Genomic DNA, 22,910 nt, shown 5'->3' with positions numbered 1-22,910 from the left:
AAGCACATTGCTTCCTCGGGCTTAAAGGGTCTCTGAGGTGAATCCTGTTGGTTGTTTTTTACTTAAGTAGTGACAAAAATGCGGTAACTCCTGGGTGACCGGCAGTTCATCTGCCTTTTGCAGGCAGCCTCAGCCGTTTTCTGGTTCCTATCTCCTTTGGACATCTGCTGGAAGTTGCAGGTATTTCCCAGAGAAAACCCAATATTTAGTGTATGATTTTGGCAGTTTGAGAGACCCCTGGAAGCCTCTGTGTGTTCCCAGGTCCAGGGCCGCGTGGTCTTGGAGGGGATGACGGTGAAGGGCCCTCTATCACTCACGTGCTCATAGGAGCACAGCTTGATGTTTCAGGGCCCTGCTGCCCTGTCCTTCATACATCAGATCTCAATATATTGGCCAGAATTCAAATCCATTCAGTTGTCTGCCCGTGTGGGTTTTTTTTTTTTTAATAGCTTTTTTGAGATGTAATTTGGACGCCATAAAAATCACCTGTTTAAAGTGTGCAATTCAGTGGGTTCCAGTATATTTACTGAGTTGTGCAGCCTACCTTAAGCTAATTTTAAAACATTTGTATCACTCCCCAAAGAGCCCCTCAGTCCATTAGCAGGGCGACTGCATCCCACCCCCAACCCCTCAGCCCTTGGCCACCACTAACCTCCTTTCTCCCACTGTCCATTCGCTGCTCTGGACGTTTCAGATAAATGGAATCACGGGTGAGTGGCTTCCTTCACTTGGAATGTTCTCAGGGTTCACCCGTGTTGGAGCGTGGATGAGCACTTCTTTTCTTTTTGTTGCTCATTGCTGTTACAGCGTGTGGACATTCTGTGTTTTGTCAGTGGACACTTGGGTTGTTTCCCCTTTTTGGCTGTTGTAAATAGTGCTGCTGTGCATGTTTGTGTTATCGTGTGGACGTGTGTTTTCATTTCTCTTTGAGTAGATAGAGACTGTAGGAGTGGAATTGCTGGTAGTCATTTGCTTTTTTTTTTCTTGATTGCTTTTTTCCCCCCTTTGCCTGCTCTTCTGTTGGATTGTCTCTTACAGATTTAAAGCAAATTAGCCATTTGGTGTGGGTTGCTGATATTTCTTCTGGGTTGTTTGCTCTTTAACCTTGCTTATGGTCTCCTTGCCATTCTGATGTCTTGACTTTCTGTATATTCAGATGTATCCATCTCTTCTCGTAAGGCTTCTGAGTACTAGGAAGGCTCTCCCTCTTCCGGGGGTGCATGAATAGTCAGTCTCTCGTGTCATCGTCTGGTTCTTTGGGTTTGTGTTTTACGTTAAATACTTGTCTACTTGCAATTGATTTTGATGTAAGAAATTTTCCACTTTACTCATGAGCTGGAAAAGACATTTTTTCTATGTCTTGATCTATTTAGAGGGGCTTACTGAAGTATTTAGGAGTGAAATGTCAAGATGACGCGCCTCTCTGAAACTTCAGCAAAGAAAAAGATAGCGGAAGCTAAATGGCAGAAAGATAATATTTGTGAAATCCAGGTGATGCAGGTCTATGGAGGTTCATTATAATGTTCTCTTTTATGAATGTTTGCAGCTGAAAACAGCTTTGCTGCCTCCCCACCACACTTCCCCTGTTGTTAAAATTCTAAAAGGAGTCTCTTCTGCCTGTTTCCATTAAAGGTTAAACAAAGAAATTTCAAACTTATAGTTGGATGGCAACACCCTAAACCCATTTTCTTTACTTTCTCTACACCTGGTTTAAGCAAATGAACGATACATCCCTTTTCTTTTTCCACCATTTTATTAATGGAAATTTTCAAACACACAGAAAAGTTGAAAGTATTTTACAACCAGTACCCATGTACCCAGCATTTAGAGTCTATTGTTAGCACTTTACCATACTTACCCATCTCTCCGTCCATCTGTCCATCTATCCATCCATCCATCCCTCCTATTTTTTGTGTCTGCATTTCTAAGTACCTTGCAGACATCAGTACACATTCCCTGAAATACCATACCATGAATATTAGTAACTAGCGTTGTTTTCATTTTTTCCTTTTGAGGTAATATTTACATACAGTGGAATGCACAGATCTTAAGTCAACATTCTGTGTTCTGACAAATGCACAGACATCTGTGTAACCTGAACTCCTATCAAGGTTTACCATCACTCCAGAAAGTTCTCTCATACCCCTTCCCCCATTACTCCCAGCTCCCTTCCACCTGCCAAGAGGCAAGCAGTTAGTTTCACCTGTTCTGCATCATATAAATGCAGCATATGCCCTCTTAGTAAGGTTTCTTTTGCTCAGAGGAATGTTTTTGAGGTTTGTCCATATTGTTGCATCTCCGTTGTCCAATATATGAATATACTACTGACTGTATATTCATTCTCCTATTGAGGGGAATCTGGGCTTTTTCCAGTTTTTAGCTATTACTTATTTACTACGAATAAAGCTGCTGTGAACATTCTTGTAGAAATCTTTTTGTGGACACATGTTTTCATTTGTCTTAGGTAAATAGGAGTGGAACCTGTGTTTCGTTTTACAGGAAGCTCTCAGGTCCTCCTAGTGGCTGTCCGTTGTGCATTTCCACCAGCGCTGTGTGATGGTCTGGTGGCTCTGCGTTCTCACCAGCACTTGGCGATATCGGGCTTTTTCATTTTGGGCGTTCTGATGTGTGTCTAATAATATCTCATTGTGGTTTTAGTTTAAATTCCCCCAATGGCTAATGATGTTGGACACATTGATGTCCTTGTTGGCCCTCTGTGTATCGTTTGTGAAATATCTGTTCAGATCTTTCGTCCCTTTTAAAATTTGATTGTTTTGTCTTTTTATTGTCGAGTTGTCAGAGTTCTTTAGATATTCTGGATACCAGACCTTTGTCACATACGTTCTGTAAATATTTTTTCCCAGTCTGTGGCTTGACTTGTCTTTTGAGCAAATATTTTGAATTTTGATGAAGTCTGATTTATTTTTTTCATTTACGATTTTTGCCTTTTCTGTCCTAAGAAACCTTTGCCTACTGTCAAGTCATGAAGATCTTTTCCTGTGTTTTCTTTGAAAGCTTCATAGTTTCAGCTTTTATGTTTAGCTCAGTGGTTCCTTCTCAGATTAATTCTGGTGTGTAGTATGAGCTATGAGTCACGTTAAGCTTCTCCTTAGGAATTCCTGCTCCACCATTTGTCGAAAAGATTGTTCTTCCCTCACTGAACTGCTCTGGTGCCTAAAAACAGTCCTGTAAGTGTGAGTCTGTCCCTGCTCTTCATTCTCTTCTGTTGGTCTGTTTGTTAGTCTTTATGTCGGAAACATACTGTCTTGTTTCCTGTCACTTTGTTTGTATACTGAGGTTTGAAGTCACGTGATGTGTAAGCCCTCCAACTTTGTTCTTTTTCAAGATAGCCTTGGATATTCTAGATCCTTTGCCTTTCTGACTTTAAAATCAGCTTGTCAGTGTCTACAAAAAAAGTCTGCTGGGATTGTGATTGGGGTTGCATTGGACCTAGATGTCAGTTGGGTGAGAATTGATATCTTAACATATAATGTTGAGTATTCCAGTCTGTGAACGTGGTATATCTCTCCATTTATGAAGCTCTTCCTTAATTTCTCTTAGTAATATTCTGTGGGTTTTGGTATGGAGGTCTTACATCTTTTGTTAAATTTTGTCCTGATGTTTTGGTTTTTGAGAGTGTTGTAAATGGAATTTCTTCATTTTACTTCCCAGTTGTTTGCTAAGAGTGTATAAAAATATGGTTGATTCTTGTATTCTAACCTTGTGTCCTGTGACTTTGCTAAATTCATTCATTACTTTTAATAGTTGCTTAGTAGGGTCCATGAGCTTGCAGAGTAGTAGTTTGCTGCCTTCCTTTCTGGTGCTTGTGCCTTTGGTGTCTTCCTGCCTGTGGCCATCTGCCAGCTTCCAGCCCGGAGTGAGGAGGGGGGCAGCCCTGCCCTGGTTCCAGTCTTAAAAGGAAGAGAGTTCAGTATTAAGTCCACCATGAAGTGTGGCGCTAGCTGTGACATTTTCCACAGAAGTCCTTTATTGACTGAAGAAGTTTCTTCTGATCCTTAGGTTTCTGAGTTTTTACTGTGAATAGGCAGTGAACATTCTCGTGCTGCTTCTGCATCGCTTGCATTGATACGATTTTCCTCTGACTGGTTGAATTTTAATTGATTGCCGCAGCCGCAGCGGGAGACTGACGGAGCCTGCTGATGAGCCGACATTTTGCTGATGACTGTTTGCTTACCCTGTGAGGGGTTGTTCATACTGGCCTCCCTCATTAGACCTCCCGCCTCTGTGCCCCTCAGAGCTGATGACCGCTCGCATGCCTCAAGGAGAAACGGATGCTTTCAGCGTGGAACTCCCTAGTATTTCCTCCCTCAGATGACCGCCCCCCTCACCCCGATCTGTGCCATCTTCTCCTCTCCCCCCTTTCAAATGCGGAAAAGGGGGGTGGGTGCCTGTCTGTTGGAACCAGTCCTGCTGGGCCTCACGCCTTCCAGTTGCTCAGACGTCACCCTGTCTCTACTGCGCTGTCTGTCTCTCCATCAGTGCCTCTAGTTGCTCATTGATCTCAAGACAGGCACTTTCTTTGGCCGTACATGTCCCACACGTGACCATCCATCCCTCCCCCATCTCTGCATCTCCTCGTTACACGGCTCCTCCTGCCAGCTGCCAGAGTTCTTTGTCCACTTCCTCACTCACCTCCCTGTCACATTTTGTTCTGCCTTCCCATCAGAATCTGCCGGGGTCTCCGGACGGCGTCCGTGTTACCAGATTCAGTGTGCCAGCCAGCGTCAGACCTGATAGGGGGCAGTGTGCCCAGGCAGACACACTCCTGTCCTTGGAAGCTGGGCCTGGGCGGGGGTGGGAGGGTCACCACTGCTGAGCCGGCGTCCGGGTTCCCAGGGATGACAGGACAGCGCTGCGTGAGAAGTGCAGGGTGCGATCCATCAGGGCCGTGTGCCTCCAAACCGTCGTCAGATCTTGAGAGAGTGAGGTGACTCGGAGGTGGGAGCCTGAAGGGTGAGACGCCGGGCAGGATGGGCCTGAGCCTCGTGGGAGCAAGCGTGGCTGTGGAGACGGCCCTCCCTGCCCCTCCCGCCCACGGGTCCTGCTCAGGTTGCGCTTAGGTCTCCCCGTCGGCTTCCTGCGGGAAAGGGGCTGACGGGAGAAGGTGAGGATCTGGGCCCGAGGGAGGTTATCTTCACTGCACATCGTTGCTGTTCTGGGTGGCGGTTGGTCTCTCCCGAGTCGGGTCGGCCTGATGTTGGAACACTGCCTGTGCAGGTGCTGGAGTCAAATCAGCTGATGAAAACAGGCGGAGGCCGCGTCCCCCTGTGCTGGAGGTCACGCATGGTTGTGCCCTTCAGTCCAGGGTCAGATCCTGGAAGGGGTAGGCAGCTCCCCCGAGACGCTGCCGGGCAGAGAAGCTTCCGGCTTGTGTGGTTCTTTTCGAAGGAAGGTTAGCTTGTAGCTGCAGGCAAGAGAAGTGATTCTCATTTGTGTAAAAGCAGCTATGATTAAACTACTGTAAAGAGCTGGGAATCATGCACTTGATTTTATTGCCTATTCCAGTCTATGTAATAGCGATATCTTAATTGTTTCCCACAAATGTGAGTCGCGTCATTTTGGATATGACTCTTGGCTGACACCCAGTAGTTGGGCCCTGTGCTGAGCACGTTGGGCTGTCAAACCCATATTGAGATGACTGATACCACGCGTTTTCCTAGAACAGTTTGTGTCTTTCTTCGGGGACCTTTAGAACTCACTTGCTCACTGTAGTAGTTTGGTTTCGAAACTAACCTACGTGTGTTTTTAAGTTACACCATTAAGGTCAGCGACAGCTGAGGGGAAGGGGCCCTCTCGAGTGGCCGTGCACCTGGTCTGGTGTGTGGACTTTCACGCGGGTGTTCCTGTTCACGGTGGAGCTGCTCTCGAGGCTCCGGCTAATCAGGCCTCCCAGGTCCCCTGGGCTGTGATCCATCTGGGTGGCGCTGTCCTCTGTGCTCCGCTCAGCTCCAGACAGAGTGTGGCCTCAGATCATTGTTAGGGTGGTGAACGGGTGTGTGCTGAACCCCGGCTCAGCGGTACTTCCCGTAGCTCAGGTCGAGACAGGCTGCCTGTGAAAATCATCTAGATTCTTGGCTCTGGGCTCTTCCTGCATTCCAGAATTCTCTTTGCTCCACCATCTGAACTTACCCCAGGCAATCACCAGTGAAACCAAGGGGGGAGTAAGGAGAGAGTGCGGGTGTGGGGGCCCCCCAGGGAGACGGGGGTGGAGTAACAGCCGCGCAGGGTCCACGTGTCTCTTCTTGTCTGTGGGGGCTGCTGTGCACTCAGTTCCCAGCCCCCCGTCTTCTGAGCGGGGCTGGGGAGCAGGGCGCGAAGGGGACCGAGGGCTGACTGCGTGCTGGAGTCTGTAAGTCCCTCCTCACACCAGGGTAGCCGTGAGCCCCCTTTACAGGCAGGAAAGCAAGCCCTCCAGAGATGCAGTCATTCAGGGAACGCTTGGGGGCCGTCCTGTGTCACGTTCAGTTGTAAGTGCCGGGGTTGCAGCTGTGAGCCCGGAAATGAGGCCTGCGTCTGGGCGGGGCTCACACCCCGGTGAGTTCAGGGAGCAGCCGGGAGCAGATGAGGCAGTTCTGGGTGACCCCCCGGGGGCAGTGACAGGGTGCCACGTGTGGAATGGGGGGGCCTCTGAGGAGTGGGTCCTCCTCGTGGGGTGCAGGGCGACCTGCCGGCGGCTCGTCCAGGCCTCGCAAGCAGCGAACTTGACCCGCTCTGCTGGCCCCAGAGCTCGCAGTGGGGAGCCCGCCTGTAGACGCGTGTTTGCACGCACGAGCGCGTTGTGCCTCTTGACAGGGATACACACAGATGTGGGGTTTTTTCCTCCTTTCAGCTGACACTGAAGATGTGTGCATCGTGGAAAGATTGTTCTCAAGCAGCTTAGTGGCCATCGTTAGCCTCAAAGCCCCCAGGAAGCTGAAGGTTTGCCACTTTAAGAAGGGGACCGAGATCTGCAACTACAGCTACTCCAACACCATCCTGGCTGTGAAGCTGAACAGGCAGGTGGGCCGCGCTCTCACCCCGCTCAGCTGCCGGGGGCTCCGGCCGTGTCTCCGAGTTCAGTGGCGCCCCTCGGACACAGCGACCGTCCCCAGGCGGCGCTTCTGGTCCCTCCGGCCACGCTCCTGCTCACCTGAGCCCCCACCTGGACTCAACTCTGTTTTCTCGTCTCAACAGTTTTGCCCAAATAGCCCCATTCCTGACGATTCCCTGGCCTCTCCTGATTGCTTTACTCATCCCTCAAGACATGAACCTTCTTTTGCTTTTTATAAATGTTACTTTTAAAAAAAATCTGTGAGCATCTTTATCTTTTTTTTTTTTTCTTTTTTTTTCACCCCTTGTGGCTTGCAGGGTCTTAGCTACGCTGACCAGGGACTGAAGCCGGGCTCTGGCAGTTGAAAGCACCGTGTCCTAACCTCTGGACGGCCAGGGAATTCTCTGTCCCTTTAACTGTCAATTTAACTTTTAAGATGAAGGATTTATTACTTTTTTGTGTCTCTCCCAAAACCCACAAGAATGTCTGGCCCCGGAGTGTAGACCTGGTGGCTGGCACTTGAGTTTATTCCATGCGATGGTCACATGGCTTTGGCTTACTCACAAAATACAGCCTTGTCCTTAAGGGCTGTCACCACGTTCTGTCAACAACCAGTTGTTACGTGGCCTCGGGTGGCCCGTGCGTGACTGCAGCTAGTGGGTTCTGAAACGTCCTGACTGGTAAAGTGGACACCACTGACGTGGTGGAAACTGGGTCTGTTGACAGAAAGGTTGGTTAAGGTGGTAAATTACAAAGCGTAACATGCTGAACTTTTTTTATACTTGTAACATGCAAGTGACCATTCACGTACCAGCTCCTGCAGAGCCGAGGGCGGCCGCTTGTCTCTGTTACATAAACCGTCCCCTTGGTGCATCAGCTACACACCCATCGTCCTTAAAATGGAGCGAGAACTTCGACACCTGCAAGAGAGTCTGGGTGCAGAATTTTACACTTTTTTAAAAGCCTTGTTTTCACTTTCATCCTGCCGTGCCTCATTCAGCATCGGTTTTTGAAACCTTCACCAAACCTGTCCCAGGCTCTAGACCTGGTGTTCGTGGGGGGAGGGCCGAGAGCGCAACAAAAGCAAACCATGGTTTTCTTAGCTGGAGACCGGTTTCTATGAGGTTGAATTAAATCGTACAGTTAGAAGTCCTGGTAGAGCCGGCGGAAGCAGTCGTGGGTACAGACGCCACCCTGGGCGAGCGGGCACTGTGCCATGAGCACCCGGCGCAAGGGTTCCGGAAGGGACGCGGCGTCTTAGTGCGGGAGTCCGCTACCCGGAGGTCGGGAGCGAGCGTCGTACTGGCTCTGCCTTACGTTTGGTTTCCCGTGTTTTGCTGTGTCTTTTGCAGAGGCTGATCGTGTGCCTGGAGGAGTCCCTGTACATACACAACATCCGGGACATGAAGGTGCTGCACACCATCCGGGAGACGCCCCCAAACCCCGCAGGTGAGCGCGTGGGGACCGGACAGGTCTGCCTTTCTAGGAGCTGTCGGTGAGAGAGATTCTCTTCTCTTTTTAGGTTCCACAGATTTTAAAAGTATTGATCTTAAAGCAAGCTACCGTCCTTCTGACGCTGGTCTTGTGACCACATAAATTGTTGGTTGGGTCAGCCTCCAGTTTTGAGGTTTCTAACCAGTTCCAACCAAAGGGCTTTAGTGTGTTTTTACAGTCCTGCTGTCCCCTACGGTGGTGGTTTGGGGCGTGTGGAACTTAAAACCCAGTGATACGACGACCAAGGTCGCATCAGCGCTCCCCTTGCTTTCCGTGTTCTTGCGTAAGTGCCGAGTTCTGGTGACACCTGGGGACCTGACCCGCGTTTCTTCCCCGTGTGTTGCTCGCAGGCCTGTGTGCGCTGTCGATCAGCAACGACAACTGTTACCTGGCGTATCCGGGCAGCGCGACCATCGGGGAGGTGCAGGTCTTTGACACCATCAATCTGGTGAGGTTCTTTGGTCCTTGGAGAGCTCTTTACAACACCCCTTCTTCCTAAAAGGAGGGCCGAGGAGCCTCTGCCCTCCTCGTTTCCCAGGCGTGGTTTCCGCTGCCACCCTCTCCGTGGCCGAGCAGGTCCGAGTCATCCTGCCTCCGGACGTGTTCCTGTCCCCGCGGCGCTGCGCACCTAGCGGCACAAGTGCTAAAAGCAGTGGAGAAAACCGTAGAACTCCATGGAGACATTGCTTTGCTTATTTTTAAAAGGTTTTGAGCAGCATTTCCTCGGACCCCTCACCCCTGGTTAATCGGGGATTTGGCGTCTGTGTTAACCGTGCTGGTGTTCTGGTAACAGCTGGTGGGCAGCGCAGGGCACGGCGGTCATGGTGTCACTTTACCCTTCCTTCCAGAGAGCTGCAAACATGATCCCGGCTCATGACAGCCCTTTAGCCGCACTGGCCTTCGACGCCAGCGGAACCAAGCTCGCCACTGCTTCCGAGAAGGTAAGGCTGCTGCGCCCTGTGGGAAACCAGGGCACCTCTGTTCACACGGTTAGCTTGCTAACCAGCCAAGCAGTTTTGTACCAGCTAGCTCACAGCCAGGCACGGCCCACGGCCTGGAGGGCGGGTGCGGGGAGAGACAGGGCAGGGCGCCACGGCCGCGCCCGCCTCAGTGGAGCCCGTGTCGTGCTGTGCGTGTTCAGCTGTCGTTTCTTTAGCCATCCTTCTGGGACGGTTTAGTGTTTCTAGTATTTCAGCTGTATTAATACATATTTATAGTAGTAATTTGAATATAGTTAGCGTATGTAAGTCTTACATATAAACTTTTCACGGTCATCTCTAAACATTAACATGAGTTTCCAGTGAGAAGGATTTCGGGGTAAGGGGACGTGGCCCTGTTTAAGCTCCCTGCACGGGGAACAAAATGGCTTGGGCATCCCTTCCGTTTGCCCCCTTCTCTTGGCCCCGGGACCCTGGTGGGCCCTTGTCCTCTCCCAGCTCAGCTGCTGTGTCTCCTCCCTTCTCTGCTTGCTCGATGTTCTCCTGGCTCATTCCTCTCTTCTCAGTGCCCACTGCCTAATTTACTTTGATGCTTTCTCACTGAAAACCTAAAGGAGCCCCCTCCTAAGTCACCTCTCCCCTGGAACCAGCCGCCCAGATGAGGTACTTAAACGTGGGCTCACTTCTCTGCCTTTCCCGTGTGGGTCTCGACCCTCACGCCCACTTTCCGTGATAACAGTGCTACTGTTTATGGGTCACTCGCTAGACCCTTGATGGTCATTTACCGCGTTGACCCCCTCGGTAAGGTAAACCTTTCCCTACTTCATATTGAGGGCTCAGAGAGGTTAAGTCGTCGGTCCAGGGTCACCCAGCTGGGCAGCGACAGAGGAACTGGACTCCAAGCCTGACTGTTGTGAACACTGTGCTGGGTGATCACAGCGTCACCTTGTCCTTTTCTTCTCCCCTGGGAGGATCACGACAGCCACGAAACTCTGTTATCCCTCGATTAATCAGTCTTAATCTTTATGACCTTTTATTAGGTGTTAAGAGGCCCTAAAGCACTTCATGGGATTTCAAGGCTAGTAAAAATAGAACATTTTTTTTTTGGACTTTAAAGAGCAAACGCTTAATTTCACAAATTTCAGTTTGTGACCTTAGACCACCAGTGGCCTTCTCAGCGCTGCTGTGTACTAGGTGCTGGGGCTTCGCCGAGGTGTGTGGCTTAATCCTGTTCTCGAGGAACTGCAGTCAAGCTGTGACCCACAGCTCTTAATTAATTAGTTTTACACAGTAGGTATGCCGTTAAGAATATATCTAAATCTAAAAGTTTAGGCTGCAAAGGACAAAACCTTTGCCATGGTTATTTTTGGATAACCAAAATTACAAACTTGGCGTCCTTCTGTCCGGAGAATCATTGTCTTTATTAATATTTTCCAAAAGGGACCCATTTTATTTCCAGCTTGATTTCTACTGGCTGTGTAGTGTCCTGTTATACGAATTTATCACAATTTATTTAACAATTCCTGGTGCTGTACATTTGGGTTGTTTATAGGTTGGGGTTTTTGTTTTTGTTTTCCTATTTATAAACATGTCAGATAATCTCAGTGGTTCTTATATTTAACAGCTTGAACCTTCTAAAATTTGTACAGTATGAGATTAAATGTCTAATAACTCTGCTACCCCATAGATTCAAGATGCTGCCTGTTTTAAGGTGTTTCCGCTCTGCTCTGTCAGACTGTGTCTCTTTGTGTTAGTCTATTACTGTAGCTTGTAGTTTTCTTTTAACATTTAGATGTTGAAGTACCACTCGTCTTCACGTGCTTGGCTGTTCTGTCTCATCAGCGCTCCCAGATGCCCAGGTCCTGCCCCACATCCACACGCGCCCTGGGAGTTTGGGGGGAGGGGTGGGGAGCTCTGCATGTTAACAGCATTTCATTCCCCTGCCTGACGTGGCAGGCTGCAGCTCCCCGTTTAGTCACATTTTCTTTTGTCCTGGTTGTAGATCTTTTCTTGGTGTAGGTCTTCCATTTTGTTAGTTTGGCTTTATTCCTTTTTAGGCAATTAAGTAACATTTCCAGGTATTCAGTTGCTAATCAGCCCTTGATCAGTGGCTCCGCTTAAAGTGGGAGGAAGGGGCGTCAGAGGGGCCTCCAAGTAATGCTTAAGGGTGTTTTTGGTCTTTTTGTTTTTGGGGGTTTTTTTGGGGGGGTTTTTTGGCCACACCACGCAGCTTGTGGGATCTTAGTTCCCCGACCAGGGATCGAACTCAGGTCCATGGCAGTGAAAGCGCCGAGTCTTAACCGCTGGACTGCCAGGGAATTCCCAGGGGGGATTTTTAATAGTTTAAACCTCAGATGGCTTAGGGAAAATAGAACTATTGTATTCCAGCTTTGACTTCAAGGCCCCGTAGTGTTTAGAAGAAGTAGTGAGTTAAAGTGGGTTGACGTCATATTATCGTGTGAACAGTGGAACAGGGCGTGTTCTGGTGAGTGCCTGTCAAGTGTGAAGGGGGTGCAGGGGCCCCCGAGGCCACCCGGCCCAGGGCAGCTGTCATCACTCCGTCCACTAAGGTCTGATGTGCAGGAAATACAAACATGATTCTACCCAGCTAAAATTCCTTTTTCTTTCCTTCTTTCCCTATCACAGGGGACCGTGATTAGGGTATTTTCCATTCCAGAAGGACAAAAACTCTTCGAGTTCCGGAGAGGAGTGAAGAGGTAATGTACATAAATCTCCGAAATTGATTCTGGAGCTTCAGTTCAGATTTCAGTTTTATACTCTCTGTGACCAACAGTGGAAACTCATACACTGGGGATCCCAGTTCAGTGACCAGCATCTTCAGCCCAGCCGAGTGGTCAGGTGGGGTTTGGAAGTCTTGTCGCGTGGGAGGTTAGAGGGACATTTTTATCAGAGCAAACTGGGTTTTGTTTGTCCGTGATTCCCCCGAACACAGCGGTGGCCGATGGCCTGGGGTTGTGGAAGGATGAGCTCACCCAGGTGGGCGGGATGGGCGGGGCGGGCGCAGCCCGGGGCTCCTGACCTGGTCCGCAGCTCCTCCCTCAGGCTCGGCTCTGAAACCTGTAACCGGCCCCCAGCTCCCCAGCACTCCGGCAAATAGCTTTGGCCCTTAAAGTAGTTTCCTTTTTTCTAAAGAAACACCAAGCCACAGTCACCGTGCGGCGCCCCGTCCGGTTCCCCATCTGTAGTACCTGTCTCCTCGGACCAGGGACCACCCTTCTCTGGGGGCCTCGCGCCGCTGATGCTCGGGCTTCAGTGCCGCACGCTGCAGCCCTCGCCGTTCACCGCTCGCGTCTCCCTCCTGTCGCCGCGTCTCCGCCCCGGGTCCGCTCCCACCCCGCTCTGTGCAGCCTGCGCTCTCCTTAGCCTAGACGCCTGTCTGCGTGCCAGTGGTGACCCTCCCGTGTTGCCCAGCCCGTCTGCCGAGGTTTCCCGCGTTTCTCCTGCCCGCGGGGTGCCGGGTGCTCCAGCCGCCGGCCAGGATGTGGCCCCGACTGCTCACCATCCCGAGCACACCTTGTCCTAGTGAACATCCCGGCCTTTGACCCGGTGCCCCGGCCAGGGGGGCTCAGGGGCCGGCGCACCGGTCAGGCAGCAGGGCCGGCCTCTCCCCCGTGCAGCCCCACCGGCGTCGCCATCCAGCCTCGCACTCACCTTGGGCTCTGCTCTTGTTCCCTGGGCTCCATCCTTCAGACCTGAGCCCCGTCTGTCGTTCTTTGAAGATGGGAGTATCATGGGAGCACAGCCCTGTTGGGAGCCTCTCAGGGTCGTCTTCTTGCCCCTGGGATTGGCTCCAGACCCCGAAAGGCCTTGGATTTCGAGGCCTCCCAGCATCCTTCCTTTCCAGCTGTGGTTTGTTTCCCTTCCCCGTCGCTCCCAGCTCCTCAGGAGAGGAACCTCTGTCTCCATGGAGGTCATGGCTGTGACCTGCCGACTCCTTAACCTCTGAGTCTGTTGAGTGTCCCTGGGGAGGCCTTTCCCGCCCTCCCGCGGAAATAGCGTTTCCCTCCGAGCTCCTGTAGCACCTTCCACTTAACTTCTTAGTCCCCTGCGTGCAGTGAATTTAGTTCCTGCTCACACCTCCCTCCAGGCTCCACTGAGGCGAAAATCATACGTATCCTGAGCTTCAGCACAACACTGGGTGCATCGTGAGCTCCCGTAAATATGTATTGAATTGAATAAAGCCCCTTAACTATTGACAGGGCCAAATACATCTTGTATTTCTAGGGTTACGAGGAAATGTAGGTTTGTTTGGTGGCTTTGGGATTTTAACAGTGATTTTTAAGGTAAACTGTAGAGTCTTAGTTTATCGAAAGTTTGCTTTTAAACATTATCAACGTTGCCAGTTTACCCTCTTCCGTGTTAAGAATTGCTATAGTCTCGATTATTGGGTTCTTTTACTAAGCTTAGTGCTATAAAGCCAGCCTCATTCAGCTAAAAATGGTTTAGTGAAGTCCTGATTCCCTTAGGTACGTGAAATCTCAGAGAGTTAACCGCGTAAGGATCTATTAAAGGGTGACTCGTACTTGGTGTCACCTTTCAGACATTCTCCTTCCTTGAGCACATGTTTTGAGGGGGTGACTAGGAAGGAATAAGGAAGATACCAGTAGCCCCACATGCGCCTGTCACGGGGCCATTCCTTCGCTGTGACTTCGGTGAAGTCCCCGGGGCACAGCTGGCCGCCCTCTGTGCCCAGAAGGCAGTGTGACTCGGGCCTCCCCCTCAACCTAGGTGTGTGAGCATCTGCTCGCTGGCCTTCAGCACAGACGGCGTGTTCCTGTCCACCTCCAGCAACACGGAGACCGTGCACATCTTCAAGCTCGAGACCGTGAAAGAAAAGTGAGTCGCAGAGGTGCACCTGTTCAGGGCAGCACAGAGCAGTCTGTGCGCCGACCGGGTGGCTCTGGAGGGAGCAGCGCACGTCCGGGCTCCGCAGCGGGGCAGGTGGAGTGTGGGGTGCGCGGTGGGCGGGCCGGCGACGGTGAGGCCCCGAGGGCGGTCCCCTCGGCGCCTCTTCCCGCAGCCCTTCTGAGAGGCTGCCCTGGGAGGGGTGCTGGCCCCCTGCTGCACAGAGGCCGCTTCCATTGGTGAAGCGGTTGGTTTAAGTTATGTGTTGCTGCAGTGGGCGTGCACGGCACAGGGCGTGGTCCTTAACCTTCTCTCTTACACTGGGTGAGCGTCCACTAGGGTCAGTATTGCTTGTTTATAGTGGGTCTCACCCTCAGGGACGTCTAGGGTGACTTACACGCGTACATACAAGATGAGTAAGAGCAAAGATGGGCTACGGGGAAGTAGCAGTTGGGGTTTGTGCTGCTGAGGCTTTGGGGACTTCCCGTCAGAAAGGTCGGGGCGGGGGCTGGACTGGTCCCTCGCGTCCTCACATAGGCTGCAGAGCAGGGAGTTATCGCTTGCCGTCATCTAAGGGGGCCCCTGGGGAGGGGCCTCGGGGCCCCTCGGAGGGCACGCTCTGTAGTGTCCCCAGGGTCCCGAGAGGTCATCGCTTCCTGTGCCCCCTCTTCCCTGAAGTCTGGGAAATTTGAGTTTGGGGGCTGATCCTTGCCTCGGCGAGAGTGGGACGTGGTCGTTCCCGGTGAAGGGCCCAGCCTTGTGTGTGACAGCGTTTCCTCCTTCCAGGCCTCAGGAGGAGCCCACCACCTGGACCGGCTACTTCGGGAAGGTGCTCATGGCGTCCACCAGCTACCTGCCCTCCCAAGTGACGGAAATGTTCAACCAGGGCAGGGCCTTTGCCACAGTCCGCCTGCCTTTCTGTGGCCACAAGAACATCTGCGCGCTGGCCACGTGAGTAGAGTGGGCGCCGCCTCTGGGCCCACCGCCATCCCCCGCGCATCCAGCTGAGAGCCAGGTCGCGGGGCACCGGGGACTGTGGTGGTCTGGCGCCAGGATAACCTGCAAACTTAGACCTTGGGTTTAGGCAAGAGTCACAGGAGCGGAGGGAACCGTAGGTGGGCCTGTGCCATTCGTGGACCCCGGTGCTGTCTCTGCGGTGTCTGATCCTCACATCTTCCTCTCTCTGTTCTTGTTGAGAATGTTTAGAAAAACATCATTAGGTCAAGACCACGTGAGAGTGCCCGTGTTTAAGCCTTGGGTCCTCCAACGCCCGCAGCCTGGCGAGGCTCAAGGCCCCGTGCAGCCGAGTCAGCCGCAGGCTGCACAGGGCCTCCCGGAGCCCCAGTGCGATAGTCCCAGTACAGCCATGCAAGGAAAGACGGCCCTGAAAGTTCAGTGAGGGCACATCTGCACGATTCCACGGATCTTAGAAACGTTCTTCTACATCCTTTTTATCCACTTAGCATCGTTGAAAAGTTGATGAAAGTGTCTACCGTTAGTAATCACAGAAACCACGAAACTGATTTTGTTTCCACCTGTTCTCCTGTGGGCCTCAGTGTTTATTCACACCAAGTTCCCCTTGGCCTTGGTGTTACGGCCTCAGGTAGCACAGCAGAAGCGATCCTTATTCTCTTACGCATGGACAGTATGTCGAGTTCATGAAACTAAATCTGCTCGTTTTGGGCAGGGGGGTTCTTCCCTGGCCAGGCTAAAAGCTGCTAGTTTAATAAGAACTTTGTGAAAGTTTCAGTCTTAGAATTCGGTTGCTTTTTATTCTCACCAGAATCCAGAAGATTCCCCGATTGCTGGTGGGAGCCTCGGACGGGTACTTATACATGTACAATCTGGACCCCCAGGAGGGAGGCGAGTGCACCTTGATGAAACAGCACAAGTGAGTCGTCTACACCCCGGCCACACCTCCTCCAAGTGGTCAGGCCGCTGTTGGGCGCCTCTTGGGGGGAAGCCGGGGACGCAAAGGGACGTGTCCCAGTGCAGCCGCCTGCGCTGTGTGGGAGCTTCGCTCTGCCAGGCAGAATTCCTTGTGGGTACGGACCCCGCTCTCCACGCCTCTGCCCGTTTCCGGCTTAGTAGCCGGGCAGAGACAGGAGCGGCCGGTGGGCACTGTTCTCCCTGTGGAGGGGCCTGCGGGCCCTCTTCCTTGGAACCGGATCCGCTGAGGACGCAGCTCAGTGTTGCGCATGAAAGGGATGGCCCCAGGGTGCTGTCCACAACGTAGGGCACGTTCTCTGAGAGCCTGCTGTCTCACTGAGATGCAGCTTTTCTCTTTGAAAAGAAGGAATTAATATTAGTCAGTTGGAAGGTAGTGCAGTTGGATTTTCTGTTTTTGCTTTTTTTCTTAAACAGCGATACCGTAATACTCTTACAGTTAGGGTGAACATGGGGGTGATTTTGTTTTTTGCATAGTGTATTCTGTTTATGTTCAGTCTTTAAAAATGCGATGAGATTGCCTTCCTGGGTACAACCTTTTTCATCAGACTCAGCGTGTAGAAATCCCCGTGAACAGACTGGCGGGGATCACTCCGCGGTCAGCGCAGCGTGACGAGTGCACGCATGTCCCTCCCATGAGGGGCCTTTGCCCTGTGGCTGCAGGTCCATCCCAGCTGGCCCTCGGGCTGTGTTGTCCTTGTGCCCGACTGTCCCTGCTGTCATCGTTTCTCTCCCCTTCCAGGTTGGACGGCAGCATGGAGACGACCAACGAGATCCTAGACTCCACGTCCCACGACTGCCCCTTGGTGACGCAGACGTACAGCACGGCTGTGGCCAAGGGTCCTCATGTGCCTTCGTCCCCGACGGCACTGGGTAAGGGCTGTGGACGGGCCTGGAAGGCAGATCGCGCCAGGCCCGTGGGTCTCGTGCTTCCTGCTGTCACTCTCACCGGGGCTGCCCGCCTGCCTCTTGCCGCGGGGACAGGGCAGGGGCGGGGGCAGGGGCGCTGAGACAGGCCAGCTGTTGTAAACTGCGGTTTTCAAGGCCTCTGGAGGCTGAGTTCGTTTTCTTCATCTCTGAAGAAGCAGCAGTCCTCATGGTTTTGGGTGCATGTGGATTGTTCCCCGCTTGCCACCCCTCAGCTGAAAAGCTGCCCTCAACCCTCAGTCTTCACCCTCCCGGCTGTGGAATCATTCAGCAAGCCGGCCCTGCCGGGAGGGGGCAGGAGGAGTGGAGAGGCCCTCGGGCAAGACCGCGGGCGCCCTGTGAGCCGTCCCCGCCCGGGCTCGCCGGGACCTCCCCCGGCTGGCGGTGCCCTTGCTCCCTGCTCTGCTCTTGGAGAGGAAGGCCTCTTACAGCTCCGGGAGGCTGAGTGGCCCTGTCCTCAGCGCGCCCCCGCTCACCGGGGGTGGTCTGCAGCCTGCCCACCGGGGCCCTGTTACTGTGCCGGCTCCCTTCTGACCTTCGTGGGTCTTGGAAGGTCAGCGACTTCCTCTTGAGGTGCCTGAGGCTGCAGAGAGCTTGCTGGTCGGGGGAGAGGCGAAAATCCCAGCCTTGTGGGCTCTGAGCTCCGCCTCGGGCGCGGCCTCGGGGTCTTCCTGCCCGCTGAAGCGCCCGCTCTCTCCGCAGCCTACACGGACGAGCTGGGCGCAGCGGGCGGCGCGGGCCTGGAGGACGAGGCCAGCGCCCTGCGGCTGGAGGACAGCGAGCACCCCCCCATGATTCTCCGGACGGACTGACCGCGGCCTGGGAGCTCTTCGGGCCCCGGGCTGAGCGCTGGCTGACAGAGGGCTCCGCGCCGTGCTGCTGTGAGCTTTGAGCCGAGCTGGGGGAGAGAGTGGCAGAGACTTCAAGAGGCGAAAAAAAGACTGTAGCTGTGGTCTCATTCCATACTGTCGAGAAATACATTGGTTTCACTTCAGTGGCTTTTAATCCTGCTTATGAATATTAGCTTTTTGTTGGTTTTCTCATTTTGCCAAAATTAACTGTTTGGTGAAGCCCTTGAAACCGCCTTGCTTTGCATGTATTAATGTGCCGATCCAGCCTGGGAGAGCTAGAGCCACTTCCTAACAACCTGCAGGCGTTTGGGTTTTCAGTCTGTACAGAATGAGGAGCGGCCCCGAGAAGGCAGCAGCGAGCCGAGCGGGTCAGGCGGGGCCGGGTGGCGACCTGGAGGGGGGGTCCTCTCTCCCTAGAGCCCCTCCGGGACCATTTTCCCCGTTTTGTTTTGTTAATTAAATTCTTTCCAAATTGGATTTTTCTGGGGTTTCTTCTGCAGTGGATTTTTGTTTCTGGTCTTGTTTTCCATGTGGGTGTTAGAAGAGAGAGGTTCTTCCCGACATTGAAAACCTTTTTCTCTGATAGCACGTGAGCTTGAAAGACGGCCGAGGAACAGCAGGGTGAGGGAAGGCCGTGTAGGTAAATCATCTGGTCTTCGCTGATTTTCCTGTTGAACAACTGTGTGTGTGTTTTTGTGTTTGTTTTTTTAAGGAATGGTTTGTAGCTGCTGCTTTGCCCATAAAGCACAGAATTCAAATGTGATAGGCACCTGAATTGTGCTCTTAGCTCGAGCTCCACTGTCTGGGGCGGGGGGAGGGGAGGCGGTCCTTCTTACCTGTGTCAGGAGGAGGAGAGAGGAAGCTGGCTGGGGACACCTCGCTTACAGGGTGACCTGGGCCTGTCTGTTTTCATCTTCAGAATTGTTCAGCAAAAGTGATGAGAGATTGTGGTCACAAGCTCAGTGTTTGCCTGGCTTCCCTTCTCATTCTCATAGAATTTAAACAACCTCAAATACCTCGAACTCTGCATTCCAAACCAAGACACGTAGCAGTTAAAGTTTTGAGGGATTTTAAGAGGAGTTGGCGGCATGAAAGTTGGTTCTGGCTTCTTGGGGACGGTGACAGTTAAGGATGGAAGCGGAAAAGCAACAGTATCTGCCTTCCCTCTTCTTTAAACAGAGGAAGGGTCTGCGGTGTCTGTTGCGGGTTGTGTGTGTACCTGGGTTGTGGCGGTCGAGTGGCTCGTGACGGGGAAGCAGTTGTCAAACTGCCCCCCTCCAGTGCCCAGCTCCAAGGTCAGTCCCCGAGCCTCAGGCTGCTCGCCCAGTGGTTGCCCGGTGCAAGGGGTGCCCGGGGCACATGTGACCGCAGCAGAAATCTGCAGAAACGCTTGTTGTGGCAGCGATGTGGAGTGCTATGTTAGAGGAGAAGGTGGGAACATAGCTTTCCCCCAAAGCCTCCGTGCATCTGTCCTGGATCCCTGACTATACAGGAGCCCCGGCGATGGGTCTGGTACCCGGGCCCCTGCTGAGCCCTGAGCGAGGACAGAGGAGCTCGGCAGCCCCGTCCACCCGGCCGTGCGTGGAGCTCCCTCCCTCCGTGTCTCTGGAAGCGGGCTCGGGGTCCGTCTCCGTAGTGTCGGGAGCGTCCGTGGCCGCTGTGACGCCCAGGAAGAGAGCCACCTCCCTGTCGACTGGTCCCGGCCCCGCTGGTCGACTCCACGCTTGGGGTGATTGGGGGAGTCAGATCTGCTTCGCTGGGTTTCTCTTGTGAAAGGCACGTGGTTTCGTCGTTCTCTGGGGTCAGTCATCCCAGCAGACGGGGTCAGCGTCAGTTCCCCCCGCCGTGGGGCCCGGCCGGCCCAGGCGCTGTCTTCTCGGACGTGAGAGCCCTTTGCTCGCCCGGGTCACTGTAACCTGCGCGCCGCCGAGAGGGGGTCCGAGGACTCTTGGTTGAGGAGAACTGAAAGGACGGGTGGGTGTTTGCTGAGCAGCCTTTGGAGGCGTGAGCGCCCCTGCACTTCCCTTCGCCTGTTCCGTTGCCCGAGCGTCCCTCCCTCTGCTCCACGTGGGCCTGAGTCCCAACGTCACCGGCCTGAGGCCCCTGCAGGAGGCTCGGACAGGAGGGGCAGAGGCCGCTGAGTGGTCGACGGCAGGACTCTGCCAGGACGAGAGGGGACTCAGCCAGACCCAGCAGAGTACGTGTCCTGGTTGGCTGAACCCCCAAACTACACACCAGTGTTAATTTTTTATGTCATAGTTCTCCAAACTTAAGGTTACTTGTCACTGCCGGGAAACTTAATGGACTTGCGTGGATCGGGACCAGATCTTTTGTACTTTCTAAGTGATGGGGCCGAGCGTCAGCTTGAACCTGGAGTTAAGGACTGAATTCAGCCCCCGATTCTACCACTGCTGGCGGTGGCGCCTGGAGCCTCGGGCTCTGGGCTGGACAGCAGGAGCCGTCCCTGCCTCACAGCTCTCGTGAAGTGTAACTCGACGTGGGCACCCAGCCAGCATTGAAACAGAAACCCATCTTACGGAACTGAACGCATCGTTTTCCTTCAGCTCTGGTTCCTGAGCACAAAGCCGGTGGGAATCGGTATAAACCACTTTCACACACCAGGTTCTGTGTGGTTCCCTTTCGTCCCCTGGACACCCAGAGCAGCGGGTGGACGTGGGCGTCGGTCTGGAGACTTGCTGAGTCTCGGACGCTGGCACCACCCATGTGGCTACAGTTTGCCACCAGACCCTGGGGCCTGCGCTCTCGTCCCAGCACGAACCCCCTTCCGGCCCAGACAGGACATGAACTCCTGCCTTCCTGGTGTCGCCTGGAGCCTCCAACCCTGCCCTCTGTCAGGGCTCCCAGCCCAGGAGTGGGCGACTGAGCCCTGCCTGCTCACGGGTTCGTCTGGGGAGGAGAGAAGAGAGAGAATCTCGTCTCCCCCACGGCCAACAGTGACCACGTGCTGAAGAGATGAAGTGCCCAGGTCCCTGCTTAGCAAAGGAACACAGGACGGCCAGCAGTGGGGTCATCTTCCCGGCCTGTCACCTGCCAGCAGCTGCTGTTCCAGTGATGCGCTGGCGCAGGGCTGCCCGCGAGCCATGCTCAGGGGCGGTGTTTGTCCCTCCCCCCAAAAAAATCTCTGTAGATCCTCTTGCATGCAGGGAATGACGGGATCTCTGGTTTTAAATGTACATGTGAAACCGTAGGTGACACAGCTGAAAATCCAAATACGTTATTTTACAAGTGTACTTAATCATTCTTAAACTCAAGGTGGGTGGGCTGAAAACTTGGGCTTGGGTTTGGGTGTCAGAAATGTGAAAACAGTGCACGCAAGCCATTGGCATTGGGTTTAGGGGGACGCTTTACACAGGATTCTCTTCGTGAGTAACTTATTTCTTACTGAAAATATGTAATGATCGCTCATAGCCAAGCAGACAGATTTCACTGCTGTATATTTTAGTTCTTACCCAGGTCAAAATCCTTGGCCCGTGTTGTACCTTTTTATTCTGTGGATTTTGTGAAGCACAAAAAAAATTGGATTTTGAGACGTGACCAGCCCTTAGCCTTCCCTAAGGTATCTGACCAGAAAAGTCTTTAATTTGGGAGAATTAAATCTTTCTGAAGCTCAGAGTTTAAAGAGACTGTTTTGATTCCTCAGCCCTGTATTTTCCTTCTTTCCTGAGATGTAATTTAATTATTCCTTCTTACATTTCCTGTATCAGTGAGCCTGTCGTATGCACTGCCAGTATGTATGGGGTGTGTGTGTGTGTGTGTGTGTTTATATGTGTGCGATTGTACGTGTCTAAGCCACGGTTGTGCTTACTGATAACATTCCATACCACATTGGACCAGAAAGCCCATTAATGCTGGTAGCACTTTATAACTGCATTAAGAAATTAAAACCTAGGACTCCCCTGGTGGCGCAGTGGTTAAGACCCCACGCTCCCAATGCAGGGGGACCGGGTTCAATCCCTGCTCAGGGAACTTTAGATCCCACATGCATGCCACAACTAAGAGTTCGCATGCCGCAACTAAGACCCAGTGCAACCAAATAAATAAATAAATAAATTTTTTTTTAAAAAGGCAAGAATGACTTGACTGTCATTCTTGGCTTTCAAAAAAAAAAAAAAAACCTGTGTTGTTTTTTTTCATCGATTCATTGCCTACTCACAGACCATACGGCTCATTTGTACCATATTTAAATGCACTGTCACTCTACCTAGAATATTATAGCAAAATAGCAGAATCCTGCAGCCCAACTGAAATCTTATAAAGCTATTCATCCAGAATTGATTTTTGTCCTCTGTGAAATAGGTTATAGGCTGCTTTCTACTGGAATTCTTGGCCTTGTCTGAAAGATGATAAAAAAAAAACCAACCCGAGTCTCACAGGATGGTGGGATTAAGCAGGTATGTGCTCCTGGTGTCCCTGAGGCAGCGTGACTTTGTTGGTGGAAATCATCAGCCTGTGAGTGATGGGGCGGAGACAAGATGAACCTGCTCTGCTCACGTCTGTGTTACGATTAAAAGGGCTGGTTTGGTGGCTTCCTTTAGGAGCATATCCTTTTTTTTTTGTGGTTGTGCCGTGTGGCTTGCAGGATCTTAGTTCCCCGACCAGGGATTGAACCCAGGCCCTGGCAGTGGAAGCACCGAGTCCTGACCACTGGACTACCAGGGAAGTCCCTGGAGCAGATCCTTATGTCACGGAATTGCTCTGTCACAAATCTCCCTCCGGGTTGGAGAATCCATTCCTTTTATATCAAAACCAAGAAATGTCTGTGTGTCGTGTCCGTTACCGAATAAGGCATCAGTGACACCAGCCGGGGAGATTGAC

At 52.4% G+C, this 22,910-nt stretch overlaps 1 protein-coding gene across 2 annotated transcripts in view; it reads left to right on the top strand.

Moving 5' to 3' along the window:
* WIPI2 (WD repeat domain, phosphoinositide interacting 2) overlaps nucleotides 1-18,551 on the top strand; it is a 30,164-nt gene extending 11,613 nt beyond the window's left edge. Inside the window, exons 3-12 of one of the 2 annotated variants that reach the window (XM_059896026.1) lie at nucleotides 6,851-7,020; nucleotides 8,404-8,500; nucleotides 8,896-8,993; nucleotides 9,394-9,486; nucleotides 12,130-12,200; nucleotides 14,233-14,340; nucleotides 15,136-15,300; nucleotides 16,133-16,240; nucleotides 17,039-17,169; nucleotides 17,926-18,551. In XM_059896026.1, the coding sequence (XP_059752009.1) occupies nucleotides 6,851-7,020; nucleotides 8,404-8,500; nucleotides 8,896-8,993; nucleotides 9,394-9,486; nucleotides 12,130-12,200; nucleotides 14,233-14,340; nucleotides 15,136-15,300; nucleotides 16,133-16,240; nucleotides 17,039-17,169; nucleotides 17,926-18,035 (1,151 nt within the window). In that variant the 3' untranslated portion in view covers nucleotides 18,036-18,551. Of the gene's footprint in view, nucleotides 1-6,850; nucleotides 7,021-8,403; nucleotides 8,501-8,895; nucleotides 8,994-9,393; nucleotides 9,487-12,129; nucleotides 12,201-14,232; nucleotides 14,341-15,135; nucleotides 15,301-16,132; nucleotides 16,241-17,038; nucleotides 17,170-17,925 lie in introns of those variants that run through there. The other variant, XM_059896027.1, reaches the window with a different exon arrangement.
* Nucleotides 18,552-22,910: the final 4,359 nt, after the last annotated feature.

The sequence above is a fragment of the Balaenoptera ricei genome, chromosome 15, assembly GCF_028023285.1.
Source record: "Balaenoptera ricei isolate mBalRic1 chromosome 15, mBalRic1.hap2, whole genome shotgun sequence".
In the NCBI taxonomy this organism is placed as follows: domain Eukaryota; kingdom Metazoa; phylum Chordata; class Mammalia; order Artiodactyla; family Balaenopteridae; genus Balaenoptera; species Balaenoptera ricei.
This window is presented reverse-complemented; position numbering and strand designations above follow the sequence as displayed.